At 46.3% G+C, this 15,625-nt stretch overlaps 1 protein-coding gene across 4 annotated transcripts in view; it reads right to left on the reverse strand.

The window, feature by feature from the left end:
• Positions 1–15,625, reverse strand: part of LOC121280933 (dynamin-1) — a 242,029-nt gene that overhangs the window by 47,450 nt on the left and 178,954 nt on the right. For 3 of the 4 annotated variants that reach the window (XM_041193376.1, XM_041193375.1, XM_041193377.1), the window contains exons 15-16: positions 8,159–8,268; positions 3,711–3,822 (exon numbers count right to left, since the gene is read on the reverse strand). In XM_041193376.1, the coding sequence (XP_041049310.1) occupies positions 3,711–3,822; positions 8,159–8,268 (222 nt within the window). Of the gene's footprint in view, positions 1–3,710; positions 3,823–8,158; positions 8,269–15,625 lie in introns of those variants that run through there. The other variant, XM_041193378.1, reaches the window with a different exon arrangement.

Here is a 15,625-nt window from a genome sequence, read left to right on the forward strand (position 1 = left end):
AGAGAGCGAGAGTGCGCGAGAGCGAGAGAGCGAGAGAGCGAGAGAGCGCGAGAGCGAGAGTGCGCGAGAGCGAGAGAGCGAGAGTGCGCGAGAGCGAGAGTGCGCGAGAGCGAGAGAGCGCGAGAGCGAGAGAGCGAGTGTGCGCGAGAGCGAGAGAGCGAGCGTGCGCGAGAGCGAGAGAGCGAGCGTGCGCGAGAGCGAGAGAGCGAGCGAGCGCGAGAGCGAGAGAGCGAGCGTGCGCGAGAGCGAGAGAGCGAGCGTGCGCGAGAGCGAGAGAGCGAGCGTGCGCGAGAGCGAGAGAGCGAGTGTGCGCGAGAGCGAGAGAGCGCGAGTGTGCGCGAGAGCGAGAGAGCGCGAGAGCGAGAGAGCGCGAGAGCGAGAGAGCGCGAGAGCGAGAGAGCGCGAGAGCGAGAGAGCGCGAGAGCGAGAGAGCGAGAGCGAGAGAGCGAGAGAGCGAGAGAGCGAGAGAGCGAGAGAGCGAGAGAGCGAGAGAGCGAGAGTGCGAGAGAGCGAGAGTGCGAGAGAGCGAGTGTGCGCGAGAGCGAGTGTGCGCGAGAGCGAGAGAGCGAGTGTGCGCGAGAGCGAGAGAGCGAGTGTGCGCGAGAGCGAGAGAGCGAGTGTGCGCGAGAGCGAGAGAGCGAGTGTGCGCGAGAGCGAGAGAGCGAGTGTGCGCGAGAGCGAGAGAGCGAGTGTGCGCGAGAGCGCGAGAGCGAGAGAGCGAGTGTGCGCGAGAGCGAGAGAGCGAGAGAGCGAGAGAGCGAGTGTGCGCGAGAGCGAGAGAGCGAGTGTGCGCGAGAGCGAGAGAGCGAGTGTGCGCGAGAGCGAGAGAGCGAGTGTGCGCGAGAGCGAGAGAGCGAGTGTGCGCGAGAGCGAGAGAGCGAGTGTGCGCGAGAGCGAGAGAGCGAGAGAGCGAGTGTGCGCGAGAACGAGAGAGCGAGAGAGCGAGCGTGCGCGAGAGCGAGAGAGCGAGCGTGCGCGAGAGCGAGAGAGCGAGCGTGCGCGAGAGCGAGAGAGCGAGCGTGCGCGAGAGCGAGAGAGCGAGCGTGCGCGAGAGCGAGAGAGCGAGCGTGCGCGAGAGCGAGAGAGCGAGCGTGCGCGAGAGCGAGAGTGCGCGAGAGCGAGAGTGCGAGTGTGTGTGAGAGCGAATGTATGTGAGAGCGAGTGTGTGTCAGAGTGAGTGAGAGAGAGCAAGAGCGCGTGAGAGAGCGTGTGAGTGAGAGCGAGTGTGTGTGAGTGTGCATGCGAGAGAGCGTGTGGGCGTGGGTGAGAGTGAGCATGAAAGAAAGTGAGAGTGAGAGACAGCATGTGAGTGAACGAGAGAGTGTGTGTGTGTATTTATGAGTGTAGAGAGAGCGTGAGAGTGAGTGTGTGTGTGTCTCAGAAAGAGTGAGCGTGAAAGGGAGTGAGTGTGTGTCTCAGAGAGAGTGAGCGTGAAAGGGAGTGAGTGTGTGTGTGTGTGTGTGAGAAAGAGAGTGTGTAAGTTTGTGTCTGTGAGTGTGTGCGTGCGTGAAAGAGTGTAGAGACGGAATGTGAGACAGAGTGAGTGTGTGAGCAAGTGAGCGTGTGTGTGAGAGAGTGTGCATGTGTGAGTGTGCGTGTGTGTGCGTGTGTGTTGCTTGCTTTCGGTTTATTTTTCTTTTTAAAAATTAACATAACAGGAAAGTTGGTCCCTTTCATCATTGTTTACGGGTTGCCTTTGTGCTGTAATGAAGTAGTGATGTGGACAGGACTGTTGTCTACCAGATGTAAGCACTGAATCTCATGGAAAGAATGACACAGTTTCCTATTGTGCAGGGAGTCCCAGGTTGAAACATTCAACAGGGACGCTGCCAGATTTCAATCAGCAACATCATTTAACATGAGAAAAAGGGAGGGCCACAAGGGAGGTGGGGGAGGGGGTGGCAGGGTGCAGGAGATACTGATTTACAAATATTTGCACGTAAATTCTTAGGGCAGTGTGTGTGCTTGTCTGACTAAAGCTAAATAATTTCCCTGTTGAGTGTGGTCCTGCCTTCATTCCAGACGCTTTGACAGCAGTCCCAAGTATGAGGATTTTGGAAAGATCACTCATAAGTCAGGAGCTCTAACAGGCTCACTCCCTCATTCCAACCCACCGACAAATTACTTGCCAGTCGATAAACAAATAGAAAGTGATTCTGAAGTAAAAGTAAAATGACTTGTTAACATTACAGTTCCCTCCTGAAAGGTCTCCTTTCAGATTGCCTCCATCTAGGAATATTTGCGTTTATATAGCACCTTTCACAACTTCAGGACATCGCAAAGCTCTTTACAGCCAATAGAGTATTTTTTGAAGTGTAGTCACTGTTGTGATGAAAGAAACACGGCAGCCAATATGTGCACAGCAAGCTCCCACAAACAGCAATGCTCTAACTTTAACCTCCTGAAGAGGAGTCATACGGACTTGAAACGTTAACTCCGTTTCTCCCTTTACAGATGCGGCCAGACCTGCTGAGTCTTCCTTCCCCAGCATTTTCTGTTTTTATTGCGGATTTCCAGCAGCCACGGTATTTTGCTTCCATTCTAATTTTAATCATGTTGGATGAGGGAGGAATGTTGGTCAGGATATTAGGGAGAACGCCCCAGCTCTTCTTCAAAACATAATGCCAAGGGATCTTTAAACCCTCTCAGGTGATTGCTGATGTCTCGGCTGAAAGACGGCACCACTGACAGTGCAGGACTCCCTCAGTACTGAAACTGGGGAGTTTCAGCTGAGACTGTGTGCTAAGGGACTTGAACAATTGGGGCTTCTCTGAGGTGAGAGTATAGTTCACTGAGTTATGGTTGACAGATTGATTTAGGAGCAATTACTCTGAGCTTTGTGCAGTGAATCAATACACTGCCCAGTGCAGGAAGGTCCCAGGTCTGTGCCGAGTTAAGGCAGAGTGACAGGAAAGAAATTATATTAGGCCTCAATTTCATTTCTTCCCTCCCACCCACCATGAAAGTGAAACAAAGGATAAATTAGCAAAGGTTTCTGCTCCTGTGTGCTGGCAACTGCTCCTTACCGAAAGGTGTGAGTGTGCAGATGTCAGGTTAATTGGGCTCGACTGTGATGCCCCCACAGTCAAATAACCTGCCAACACGAGTGCTCACAGTGGAAAATTGGAACCACTTGGGCTCGGAACCAGAATTCTACTGTAGCAGAATTGGCTTCTAGATGAGGAGCGAGATGGAGGAGCAATAGAAAATACGCACAAGTGCTCAGTGATGACTCACTCACTCCTCCATTTTCCCTCCCACCCGACAGGAATCAGCCCAGTGATCACTGTCTTGCCACAGATGCTCTATGGTGCCACCCACTGGCTGTTTAAACACACTACATCAGCCCACACAGCCAAGATTGGAAACTCTTTTCTTCCTTTTGAATTAATAATGGTGGCACAATTCAAAAGCCTTGGATGTTCTGTTCACAGAGAAAAACGCCTCCAGCTCGGAGAAACTAGGTGCCATCATGTTTTTTTTTTCCCTGAGTTCTTCAGACTTTTGGAAAATATCCTAAAAATAAAGATTTTTCAAACATTTTGACATATCAGCATGAGCTTTTATTGTGACTTATCCATTGTAAATGTAAAAACACATATATTTAAATATATATATAAATACGTGTGTTTACACATATTATGTGTATACACGTTAAATATACACATACACAGACACACAGGTATACACATATATTTGAAGACACATACCCCAACTCTCTCTGGATAGACACCAGCTCTAAGGAATGAAGCCTTCCAGCTATCCACCTCCTCCTGGGTCTCGCAAGCCAACTCCAGCTGCCGGTAATCCTTGTAAACATTCCTGCAGGAAAAGATGAGGGGGAGAAAAAAAAGAGAACAGCTACAGATTGGGGGAGATTGGGAGCAGTAAACTAAAATATAATTAGGAGTCAGCAGTATTGCAGACTGCGAATGCGGAGGGAGTTTCTGGCTGTTACTTCTAATGGTGATTGAGTGAGTGAGTGAGAATGTCCATCTGATGGTCAGGCAGGTTCAGGAAAGATGGTGGTGAACAGAAAAGCAGGCTCTCGTGGGAGCAAAACTATAAGGTCTCACTTCGAACCAACTCAAGCCCATATAACTCACAGCCAGAACATCCTGGAGCTCTGCCCTTGTCTAAATGCTAAACTTTTTAAGGCAGGTCCAATGTGGAGAATGTGAGGAGAGCGGGTGTCAGGCTCCTTTTTCCTGCTTATCTCCCTCGGCCTAATGAGGCCTCAAATCCAAGCCAATGTTTTTTATTAATGAGATGTGGCTCAAAGTGCAAATCCTCACAGTGCAGGGTTGTGTAGAATTGCATAGTCAATGAAGTGAGTCAACTGACAGCTGTTAGTTGACAGCAGACTTGGAACTTAAAAGCTTTTCTATTAAAGGGTCCTAAATTTGGGGGCCTTTGGGTGGTGGGGGGGGGGGAAGTGGTGTTCAGTCAGGAAACATCTCAGGAAAGATGTTACAGCAGACAATTTACTGCTGGTTCTGCTCCTTCAATTGACCATTCTGCAATGGAACCTATCAAAGGGTGAAGTTCAGGCTACTAGCAATCCATAGAGACATTTAAAACAAATTAAAATCAGACTGTGGTGATACACATCCGTACAAGGATAGGCCAGATATTTGACATCCTGCAATCAGAAGGGTGGTCAGGGCAGTGACTGAAGTTTAAACTCTTCAGACATATTGCTAAAGAGTTGATATTTTTGCATCTGGATTCCCCAGCCAATAAGAAAAATAAATAATCCTTTTGGCAAGTTATTGGTCAATTTTTGGCATCAAACTGTTTTTGGTGTGCAGGAAATATTTCCTCTTTTTAGGCTTTAATCTTGGGTCTCTTTTTCTTGTGGGACAATCAGGGAATTCAAAAATGGAGGAAAAAGGTAGCATTCCTATCTGCACAGGGCATTGGGTTCTAGTCTGGCTGCAGCATTATTACCCCCTCCTCAAAGCTATGGTGCCAGCAATTTTGCACCCAGTCTAGAGAAAGGACTGTCTATAAATCATTTGAAGACTTGTCCTGTATCTATTGGCCGTTGGCACCATTTGTCCAACAACCCACCGCTGGGTCACATTAAATTGGGAAGCCATTTTCCTTTCCCCCCCATGTACTGTCGAGCCACATGACTACGTGATAAGTGGATTGGGACACAGCTCATGTACCCGACTCACTAAAACCCTAACAACTGGTCCTGTCTTTAGCAAAACCTATTTGAAGCAATTCAACCTAAGCTACTAGGGCCATGACCACCTACCTAATGCTGCTTCTGGGTGCGTGAGAAACAAGAGATATCAGCAACAAAGGACTATCAACGGTCATAATTAGTAAAGGAAACTGTTGTCTGAAATTGGTGAATGTAACTATTTTAGAATTGAGCACAATTTTGTACGAATGCTGATATGATAAGAGGCACTAGAGCATGTCTACATCATTGTTGCTGCCACAGTAGAACAGTCATCCATGTACTGGTTGTTATACTATAATTATATTCCCCTTTGCGAGTCTCCTGAGCTGGCATTTCCAAATCTGAATGGAACCAAGACTTTCCTGCTTCTTTCACCATGACCCTAAACATTATTGGTCACATCTAACCTGTTCCTAACCCCACATGCTTAATGGAAATGCTACCATAGAAAGTGCAGAAGGTTATTATGCCTTGTTAATTCGTGGTTATTTTATTGATGGGCCCTGATGTCCTTAAAAACAAATCCTTGCCTCCTCTAAATTTTGACTGATCATTTCCTGCACAGAACCTTCAGGGCTTTACATCCTCTGAATTATGGATCCTTCATTGTAAAGACCCTTTGTATCACCATACTTTTTTAACTCTTTGTAGATTCTTCCAGTGATGTCTAGTACGGTGCTTTGTTAGTACCTTCTGTATACTCTGAAAAGTTTAGACCTTCGCTTAAAGCATGATTTAAAGAAACACGTTTTTTGTCAGATGTACTGACAAGTCTAAATTACAGCTCAGGGTTATAAGGGAGGGAGTAAGAGGTTTAATTTTTCCTCTACATTCCTCTGCACTATATGACACATAAAACTCCTGTTTTTTTACCTTAAACACAGTTACTCACTGCCCCCCCCCATACCCCCCACCACCTCCCCCCCCATGCCACTCCCGAAATAAACTAATCCACTAAAATGGTGCAGACAGGAAGTTAACAGGCATTGTGCAAGCTAGCTAAACACAGTACAAAGTGGAGAAAAATCCCCAAGTCCCATGACCTGGGAGCCCTGTTGTAATTTTTCCATCTGTTTTCTAACAGCTTTATTTTTTTCTACTAGTCATTCTCACAATCTCTTTGCTCTCACTCTGCCCACCATTTTATCCCAACTGGATCGCTTGCTCTCACTTCTCACTGCATATCCTTCTCTAAGCTCCTTTCTGTGGCTCAGTTTTGGTTCCTTTAGTCTCTCCGACCGCTTCTCCGATCCATTCCTCTCAGGAACTCACCTTCTAGTGAAGTGTGGTATGTTTTTTTTTTGAGAACTTGAGCTACAGCTTGCTCCCAAGTTAGCCGACGCTGAACTATAACCAGGAGTGAGGTTGCAATCTTGTTCTTCATGCAAGTGATAACCAATAGCAGACAGAAAATCTCGGCTTTTCGATTGCAACTAAATGGCCCTAAAAAGTGGAACTTGTGTTTGCCTACAATATAGTGTGGCACTTAATACATCGCAATTATTCAGCACGCTCATCAAGGGCAAAGGCTCATTTCCTGGCCTCAAGGTATCCTGTGTATGGCATGGGCATGAGACCAGGCTCAATATATACCTACCTAACTTTGAGCGGCCCATGGATAGGTGATGTGACTGACAACCTGACAGCAGCAACTCCAGTAAATTGAAATTGTGTAAAATACGTGTAAATCAGTGTAAAATTCCTTTGGGGACTAATTTAGGGCAAGGGCATCTACAAGTCACAGAAACCAACTAACTGGTGACACCAGAGGGTCATCTCCTCCAGGCTCCAGCCCCTTTGCATCTGAGGACCGTAGGCATTACAGCTCAGGGCGAGGCCCTTCAGCCCATCAAGTCCAGGCCAGAGTGACATGGGTCGTGCTGTATATTTCAATGGGTTTGCAATGTTCCTCTTGCATTGGCGGCCTTTGTCCTGATGCCAGCTGGAGCTCACCCACCTCACTGCAATCACGGGCCAGGAATGTCGGCCAGTGAGGTGCTATACAAGGGCCAGGATTTTACGGCCTGTCTCCCTGCCGCTGCCAGACGCGACGAGCCATTTCAATCTCCATTCAGCTCGACAGGACCGTAACATCCTGCCGGGGGTGGGAGGGGCCATAAGATCCTGGCCAAGGGCTGCAAGTGCTCAGGTCACATCCGCCCGTGTGTGATCTTCAAAACAGTTTTAAAAAGCAGGGTAACACGCGTATATAAAAATACACAGGCAGGATTGTATTCAGAACACTTTAGTTTTGGAAGTTTTTGTGGAAAAGCTTCAATTCCTTTTGGGATCCACCACCATCACTGACATGTTGGATGTCGCAAATTGCTAACTAATTCAAATTGGAAGATTGCAACGAGGCAAGCACAGGCTGAATGATCTCATCCTACACCCCAAATCTTTCTATACTTCTAGGTTGAAATAACGCAAATAAGCTGCACTTTGTAGCATCATGTGACATTCAAATACTTCAGGAGCCAACGGAGCCTTTCAGAAATAACTTATCCCTAATCCTGATATTTGCCTGTGAAAACCATTTGCTCACTGGTTTGGATGGAACGTCTTTCTCCCCTTTGTAATTTTCCATGTATCCCATCTCTTCTCGTGTGAACTCCTCTCAACCGGATGAGACAGCCTCAAGCATGGATCTTCCCAAAGCTCTCAGCAAAATGGCATCACACTGGCTAAAGGTGGCTGCCCCCTCCCCCAGTCCTTGCAGAAATATACTGTGCAACTCCGAGGAGATGGCATCCAGGGAAGCAGCCAAGGACCAGGGCACTTCGCCCATGGGGTGGAACATGAGGCCTGGCTCAATGGCAGTCCAATTTGTCATTCAATCTGGCCCCTCCGGTAATGGGGAGCCCGATATCCCAGCAAATTAGGCTTTGTCCCTTTCTTATCCTCCTCCCAGTGCAAATGTTTAATCTTCAACATATAGAGGAACGGATGAAGACAACATACCTCTGTTCTGTGTTGAAGAGAGCGAAGATGTGTTTGCTCGACATAAACCCCTTCTCTATGTCACGCAGCTTCAGGTTGTCAAGTGGCAACATGTATTTCTTCTCCTTCTCCTGTAAGACATGAGTGTTGAGTAATTAAACATCTTACTTTGTTCTACCAGAGGGAGGGGAATAGAAAGGAATAATGTATTTCTCCCTGTGATGAGCACAAAACAGCAAATGAAAATTTTATCACAAATTATTTTATTAAATGCTACAAACTCAGCCAATAAACGGAAACAGCTGTAATGTATTGCACCCCCCCCCCCAAAAAAACCCCCACCCCCAGGGGCAAATTCACAGCTACCATTTCCTTCATTGAGAAACCTTGGCCCACAGTCAATGACACCAAAGTTGAAAAGATTAAATGATGAAAATCAAAGGGAATAAAAAAAGGAAATAAAAAAATGAAAGAACATACATTTATCCAATATGCCTATCACACGATAGTCAATTTGTACACAGCAAGGTTCCAGAAACAACAATGAACAAACAGATTAACTAGCTAATCTGTTTTTAATAATAGAAAAATACTGCGGATGCTGGAAATCTGAAATAAAAACAAAAATTGCTGGGAAAACTCAGCAGGTCTGACAGCATCACTGTCACCGATGCTGTCAGGCCTGCTGAGTTTTTCCAGCAATTTTTGTTTCTGTTTTTAATAAAGTTGGCTGAACGATGTTCTTTGGCCAGGAGAATGGGAGAACTCCTGCACTTCTTCACACAGAAAGGGGTCTTTTACAGCCGCCTGAGGAAACAGACACAGCCACGTTTAAACTCTAGTCAAAAAGACAGTTCCTCCGACAGTGCGGGTCTCCCTCGGCACTGCTGCTGAAGTATCAGCTTACAGATTGTGCGCTCGGGTTTTTGGAGTGAAGGACGGGCCCATGGTGTCCTGACTCAGGAGAAGGGGAGCGTGCTACCCCACTGAGGCATCAGCACCAGGGCAGATCATGAAGCAATATTTAGGTTTCAGTTTTTCAAAGTCTGTGCGTTGGGGGTGGAATGGAGGGCGAGACATTGAACAGTTTTGAGGTCTTGAGATTAAATGGAGTTTGATTGCGACATGATGCCACAAGTCTTTCAGAATTAATTTTTTTTAGCCAAGAAAAGCATGTGAGCAAACATCATCTCCAGTGAACACTTACTAAAAGCATATTCACACACAAATCGTGTCCTCATTTTTTGCCCCTCCAGCCTGGGTATTCTTCCAAGTGACTCGCTATGAGATAAACTTTCATCCAGCAAATCTGTTCAGGGTCAGGACGTTCTCCCTAATGGGTTGAAGATGCTCAAACGGAAAGGATTTTCTGTGTTTATAAGCTGTCCTTTCCAGATGGATTTGATTCGGAAAGCAGGTCAGCCCATTGCCAAATCGTGTCATAGGAGAAATTCCATCTTATACCAAATCAGCCACTTGGCTTCTAGCACTGAGACTTTTTTCTGATGTATGAGCCTTAAGCCCCGAGGAGCAGGCCCCAACATCTTCCGCAGGACTGTCAGGTAAAAGAGGCAGACCTGCAATCGTCAGAGAGGCAATTAGACCCACTTAACAAGATAGGTCAGCACCTCCAGAGGCAGCGCAGGCAAATATAAATGCTACCTGCCTGAGCCAGCAGATAAGTTTTGCGAATCATAGGCCGGGAAAGATCGTGCAGTGCCTGTCTTTCAGGTGCTACTCAAACTAAAGGCCCCAATATAGCGGGCTGAAACAACTACACAATTCCACAAGTACATGAGCCACCATGTTGGACAAGGACAACAAATTGCCCTTCCTCCACATCTGAGGCAGGTATTAGGCTATTTGCATGTGAATATAATGCATTTTTAAGGACTCTTCCACCACACCTGCCCCCCCCTCCATTCTTCAAAATTGATTTGCTCTGAGGCTGCCCTAATTCATCGCCGGGATGCGGGTGTTGCAGGCAATTAAGGCTGGCATTAATTGCCCAAGCCTAGTTGCCCTGGGAAGGTGGTGGCAGGATTGATATAACCGAGTGGCTTGCTCGGCCACTTAAGAGTCAACCATGTCGCTGTGGGAATGGAATCACATATAGGCCAGGTTAGGGTGGGATGGCAAGTTTCCTTCCCACTGAATTCAAATTCTCAAATTGCCACAGTGAGATTTGAACTCTTGTTCTCTGGCTTCTTGAGCCCGCGCCCATGGATCACCAATCCAATAAAATAACCACTTCACCCACCATGCCCTGCTTGGCTGTGAACTCCATAATGGAACTGACTCTTGGCATTTGGGTGAACGACCAGAGGCCTGGGGTACCCCCCGCAATCAAGTCAGTGCACAGAGGGAAAGGCAGCCCAAAAAGTGTCATCCATGGTTCAGCGGGTAGCACTCTCACCTCCGAGGTCATGGATTTGAGTCCCACTTCAAAGGCTTGAGTACGTTATGGAAATCCAAGGTAGTACCGAGGGAGGGCGGCACTGTCGGAGGTGCTGGCTTTGGAATGAAACACCAAACCAAGGCCCAGTCTGCCCTCTCAGGTTGGCGTCAAAGATGCCATGGCACTATTTCAAAGTGAAACAGGGGAATTCTCCCCGGCCTCCTGACCGACATTTCTCCCTCAACCAACATCACAAAAGCAGATTGTGTAGTCATTATCACTGTGCTGTGTGCAGGGACCAGCAAATAGGCTGTCATGTTTCCACCTGACGACACTTCAAGGAGTATTTCATTGGCTTCACAGCACTTTGGGAAGTTGCAAAAGGCACCATATAAATGCAAATCTTCCTTTAAAAAGTGAGGAAGGTGTTCGCTGAGGCTCAAGTGAAATCTAGTCCTTTAATACTTTCTGAGGGAGCTGTAGAGGCCGTACAGTTATGTCTTGCTGCCAAACCAGCACACTCTTAACTGCAGGGGTGCAAAAGTTTAAATTTTGCTTTCATCTAGCCAAGTAACACACCCTCCACAGACCCCTATAACCAGCAGAATAAAAGCTCAAAACTGACACGATTATGACTTATAGCTTAGGTCCAACCAGGCTTTCTCATCTAACTCAAGCCATTCTCTAACAAGTCTTTTTTTTTAATGTATTATGCACCGCTGAGGTTTAGTCTGGGGATGAAGCAGCTCTTAAACTACATTGAGAATTCCAATTTCCTTCAAAGAGTCTGCCTAATATTAGTACCATCTGTTGTTAATAACCTAACTTACTGAACTGTCTGCGCCGTTTCATTATCAGAACTGCTGATTCCACTAAAACCAAATATTTCCAGCTGCACTATTTTAAGGCACGCACTTAAACAAAACAGTTCGGGGCTGTTTGTAAATGTGGCCTATTTTTTTAATCCGTGCACTTATCCCAGTTTATTCAAGCTCTGTTATAGGAGGACCTCAGCTCAGCAGCCCCCGCACGCCCCTGACTGATTGGGTTTCGAAAGCAGCGTCGCAAACCGCAAAAAGTGTTGTGAGTGCCACAGCCCCGGGGTGACGGCAAGATTAATGGCGGAGTTTATTCCGCAGTTCCTCACTGCGTCAAGGCTGTCAGTGCTCGTGGATATGGTTCCACTTACAATGGGGGCACCAATTTGGAAACCTGCCAGCAAACGTGTATGCCCCGAAGGGATCAATGGGTCAATAAAAAAAAAAGCGACTGCCTCAGTTAGAGAACAACATAACTAACAATATCAGAAATAGGAGCTGGAGGAGGCCATTCAGCCCCTTGAGCCAACTCCACCAGTCAATAAAACCATGGCTGATCTTCTACCTTGACTCTGCAGCCTGCCCTTTTCCCCCATATCCCTTGATTTCCTTAGTGCCCAAAAATACATCAATTTCTGGCTTGAACGTACTCATTGACTGAGCATCCACAGCTCTCTGGGGTAGAGAACGCCAAAGATTCATAACCCTCTGAGTGAACAAGTTTCGCCTCATCTCAGTCTTAAATTGCCGACCCCTTTTCCTGAGCCTATGACTCCTATTTCTAGCTTCCCCAGCCAGTGGAAAGAGCCTCTCGGCACCTACCCTGCCAAACCCTCTAGGAGTTTTATATGTCAATGTGATCACCATACATTCTCCTAAGCCCCATAAGGGCATAGGCTCATTGGAATCATTCACTAGGAACAGCAGGAGGCCTTCATGCCCTCAGGCCTACTCTTTCATTCAATTAAACCATGGCCAATCTGTACTTCTCAACTCCACTGTCCTGCCTTCGCTTCACATCCCTTAATACCTTACCCCACATAAAATTATCAATCCCAATCTTGAAAGCCCCAACTATCCATCAGCATCCACAACCTTTTTAGGAGAGAGAATTCCAGACACTTTGTGGGAAAAATGCTTCCTGATTTTCCTCCTTGATGACCTACCCTTAACTTTACGATTACCTCCCCCAAGTCTTGATCTCTCTCTGCACCAGAGCAATTAGTTCCTCTCCAGCTACCTTATCGAGTCCCGTTACCATTTTAAATACCTCTTCTACCCTTCACAACTGCCTGGGGAGAGATCGCAACCAGACAAAAGAAACAAAATAGCAACCAGTGAGACCCAATACTAAGAAAGCAATAATTTCCAGTCATAACCCTTGTTAACCTAACAGGAGGGATGTGGGCCTGTCACCTCTGTGGGCCCCAACCACCCTCTTGAAAAGCTGCTAAATATGTGCACACCAGACTGGGTGTTCTTCAGGGCTAGTTTTCCCCATGTTTGCGCTGCTGGTACATAACTGGGAAATCACAGATGCGCTGCCCGCCATTTTCAATCCAGGAGGTGCCGCCATTTCCTGAAACGCAAGTATGGGAAGGCAAGACTCCTGACCAACAGCTTGAAATTAGAAAATTACTCGCTTCACCTTCAAACGGTTACTAGTGAAATGAGTTATCCAAAAGTTTTATTCCATTGTTAATTAACAATAAATAGAAAACAAAACAAAAAGACATAGTATTTTTCATGACTGCAGAATACACCAAAACCCCTTTAAGTCAATGAAGTACTTTTGAAGCAAAGTCATTGTTGATTGGAAGCGTGACAACCAAAAAGCACACAGCAGGGTTCTACAAACAGAAATGAAATAAATTACCAGATTATCTGTTTTAGCTGTTAGCTGAGAGAAAAATCTTGGTTGGAAAAATGAGGAGATATCCTCTGTGTTTTGGTAAATAATGCCAGGAGTGGGGGTTGGGGGTGGTGGAAATCTCTCCAGCCATCTGAGGTGGCAGCATGATCCTTGGTTTAACAGCTCATCCTAAAGTTGGACAATGTTAAATGAAGGTCTGGAATCCTTCGCCTTGCTGAGCATTTTTTTGATCTTTGAAGTAACCGATGTTCAAGCAGAATGGAATATTTCCCTTGTTTTTTCTCCAAAGGAGGTCAGCATCATGCTATCTCAAGGCAGGAATATAGATCAGTGCTTTCTCTGTTCCACAACTGTACCCTCAAAACAATACCCACTGAAACTCTCACATCCGTGTGGATGCCTAGTAACTTGTACCATCATAAATTCCCATGTTCCTGTCAATATAAACTAGTCACTTGCACCTTTTCACCAGTGGAGGTGCTGCATTCCCACCAATGGGCAGCAGAGTGTGACATGTTTACATAAACAGTTCCCATTACAAATGCCACCATAGGAATTTATGATATTAATAATAATTTATGATCTTAAAGTGGGAACTAAGTGACCTCTGTGTACTCTGACCCAATTCCCAGAAAGAAAAACTAGTAAAACTTAGGAAATGACTGGTGCTGGTCTGGACAGGAACTCCTTCTAAGATATACAAGACTAGTTCGGACCAGTACCAGTCATTTCCTAAGTTTTACTGGCTTTTTGCTATTGGGTTGTTGATTGCTCTCTCTCCTCACCTCACCTAAAGGCTATGCTTGATGTTGACTCCTGGTGTGACTTCCCATGGGATATCGACAGTAACATAGTTGGGCAGGAAAGAAAATTGATTCATCCAGACAGCCTCCCATTAGATTCCTGACAGTGATTCCAGAACTGATAAACTGCTGTATCTTTACATTGCAGGAGGAGGCCATTCAGTCCATCAAGGCTGCACCGGCTCTCTGAGAGAGCATTCCACCTAGTCCCACTCCCCTGCCTTATCCCCGTAGCCTTGGCCACAAAGAATTTACCCAGTCCGTTTTTAAAAATCTCCCATCACTTTTGGTTTCAGGGGCCTCTACTGGTAATCTGCCCTGCGATTCCATCACCCTATTGCCAGACAAATCAAAAATTAGCTAAACAAGTTTCTCATTTCTCTCAACACTTTGTTCTTCATTCGCTCTGTCTCTGCGCCTCTCATTCGGATCTCTTGTGCATTCACAATCATAATTTCTTCAACATTGGTGGTCGTGCCATCAAGCCCCAAGCTCTGGAATTCCTTCCCTACATCTCTCCGCCTCATTTTCCTCCTTCAAAACACTTCTTAAAACCTACCTCTTTGATCAACGCCTTGGCCAAATTATCTCCTTATGTGGCTCGTTGTCATACTTTGTTTTATAATGCTCTCGAGAAGTGGTTTGAGATGTTTCATTATGTTAAAGGTGTAATATAAACAGAACTTATTGTTGTTAGGATGTTGGCATCGCTAACAAGGCCAGCATTTATTACCCATCCTAACCGTCCTCAAGAAGGCGGCGCTAAGCCATCTTCTTGAATCATCAAGCAGATGAGGATTCTACGATTCACATTAGTGAATCATTAGGAATCCAAATCCTGCAGTTTCACAATCATTATTAACGAGGTCAGCATTTTATTCCAGATTTATTAATTAATTGAGTTTAAATTTCCCCGGCTGCTGTGGTGGGATTTAAACTCATTCCTTCAGAGTATTAATCCGGACCACTGGATTACTAGGACAATAACATTACCACCTTGCTACTGTCCCTCTGTCATCCCCCCGTTCAGACTCTCACGGGAGCTGCCAATTTCATGTCAAATCGTGGGCCACTTTGTGCTGCCCACTCGCACCCACGAGGGAGAGGGTCAAGCTTGTTCCTGTTTTGCTTCACATTGGATCCCCTACATCTACCAGAGGAAGGAGAACTTTCACCCTACCGGTCTGAGCTGGATTTAAAGCCAGGTCTCAGGGATAAAAGGGGCAATGTGCTAACCCATTCCCCCACGAGCAGACAAGGGAAATACCATTAAATGGGAGAGTTTTACACATTACACACACTGTTGGTTTCTGGCCAGTTTGATGCTAATTAAACCAGAGCTGGCAGTCCTTCTCAGAGCAGCTAACAGAATGGCTGGTGTAGAAAATGATCCACAGTGTTTTACAGACCAGATTGTGTCATTCCAATATGGACAAGGGCAACAGGCAGGTGGGAACTCCAGAAACTGGAAGATCCCCTCCAAACCACTCACCATCCTGACTTGGAAATATATCGCTGTTCCTTCACTGTGACTGGATCAAAATCCTGGAACTCCCTCCCTAACAGCGCTGTGGGTGTACCTACACCACATGGATT

The sequence above is a fragment of the Carcharodon carcharias genome, chromosome 8 (genome assembly GCF_017639515.1).
Source record: "Carcharodon carcharias isolate sCarCar2 chromosome 8, sCarCar2.pri, whole genome shotgun sequence".
Taxonomy (NCBI): Eukaryota; Metazoa; Chordata; class Chondrichthyes; order Lamniformes; family Lamnidae; genus Carcharodon; species Carcharodon carcharias.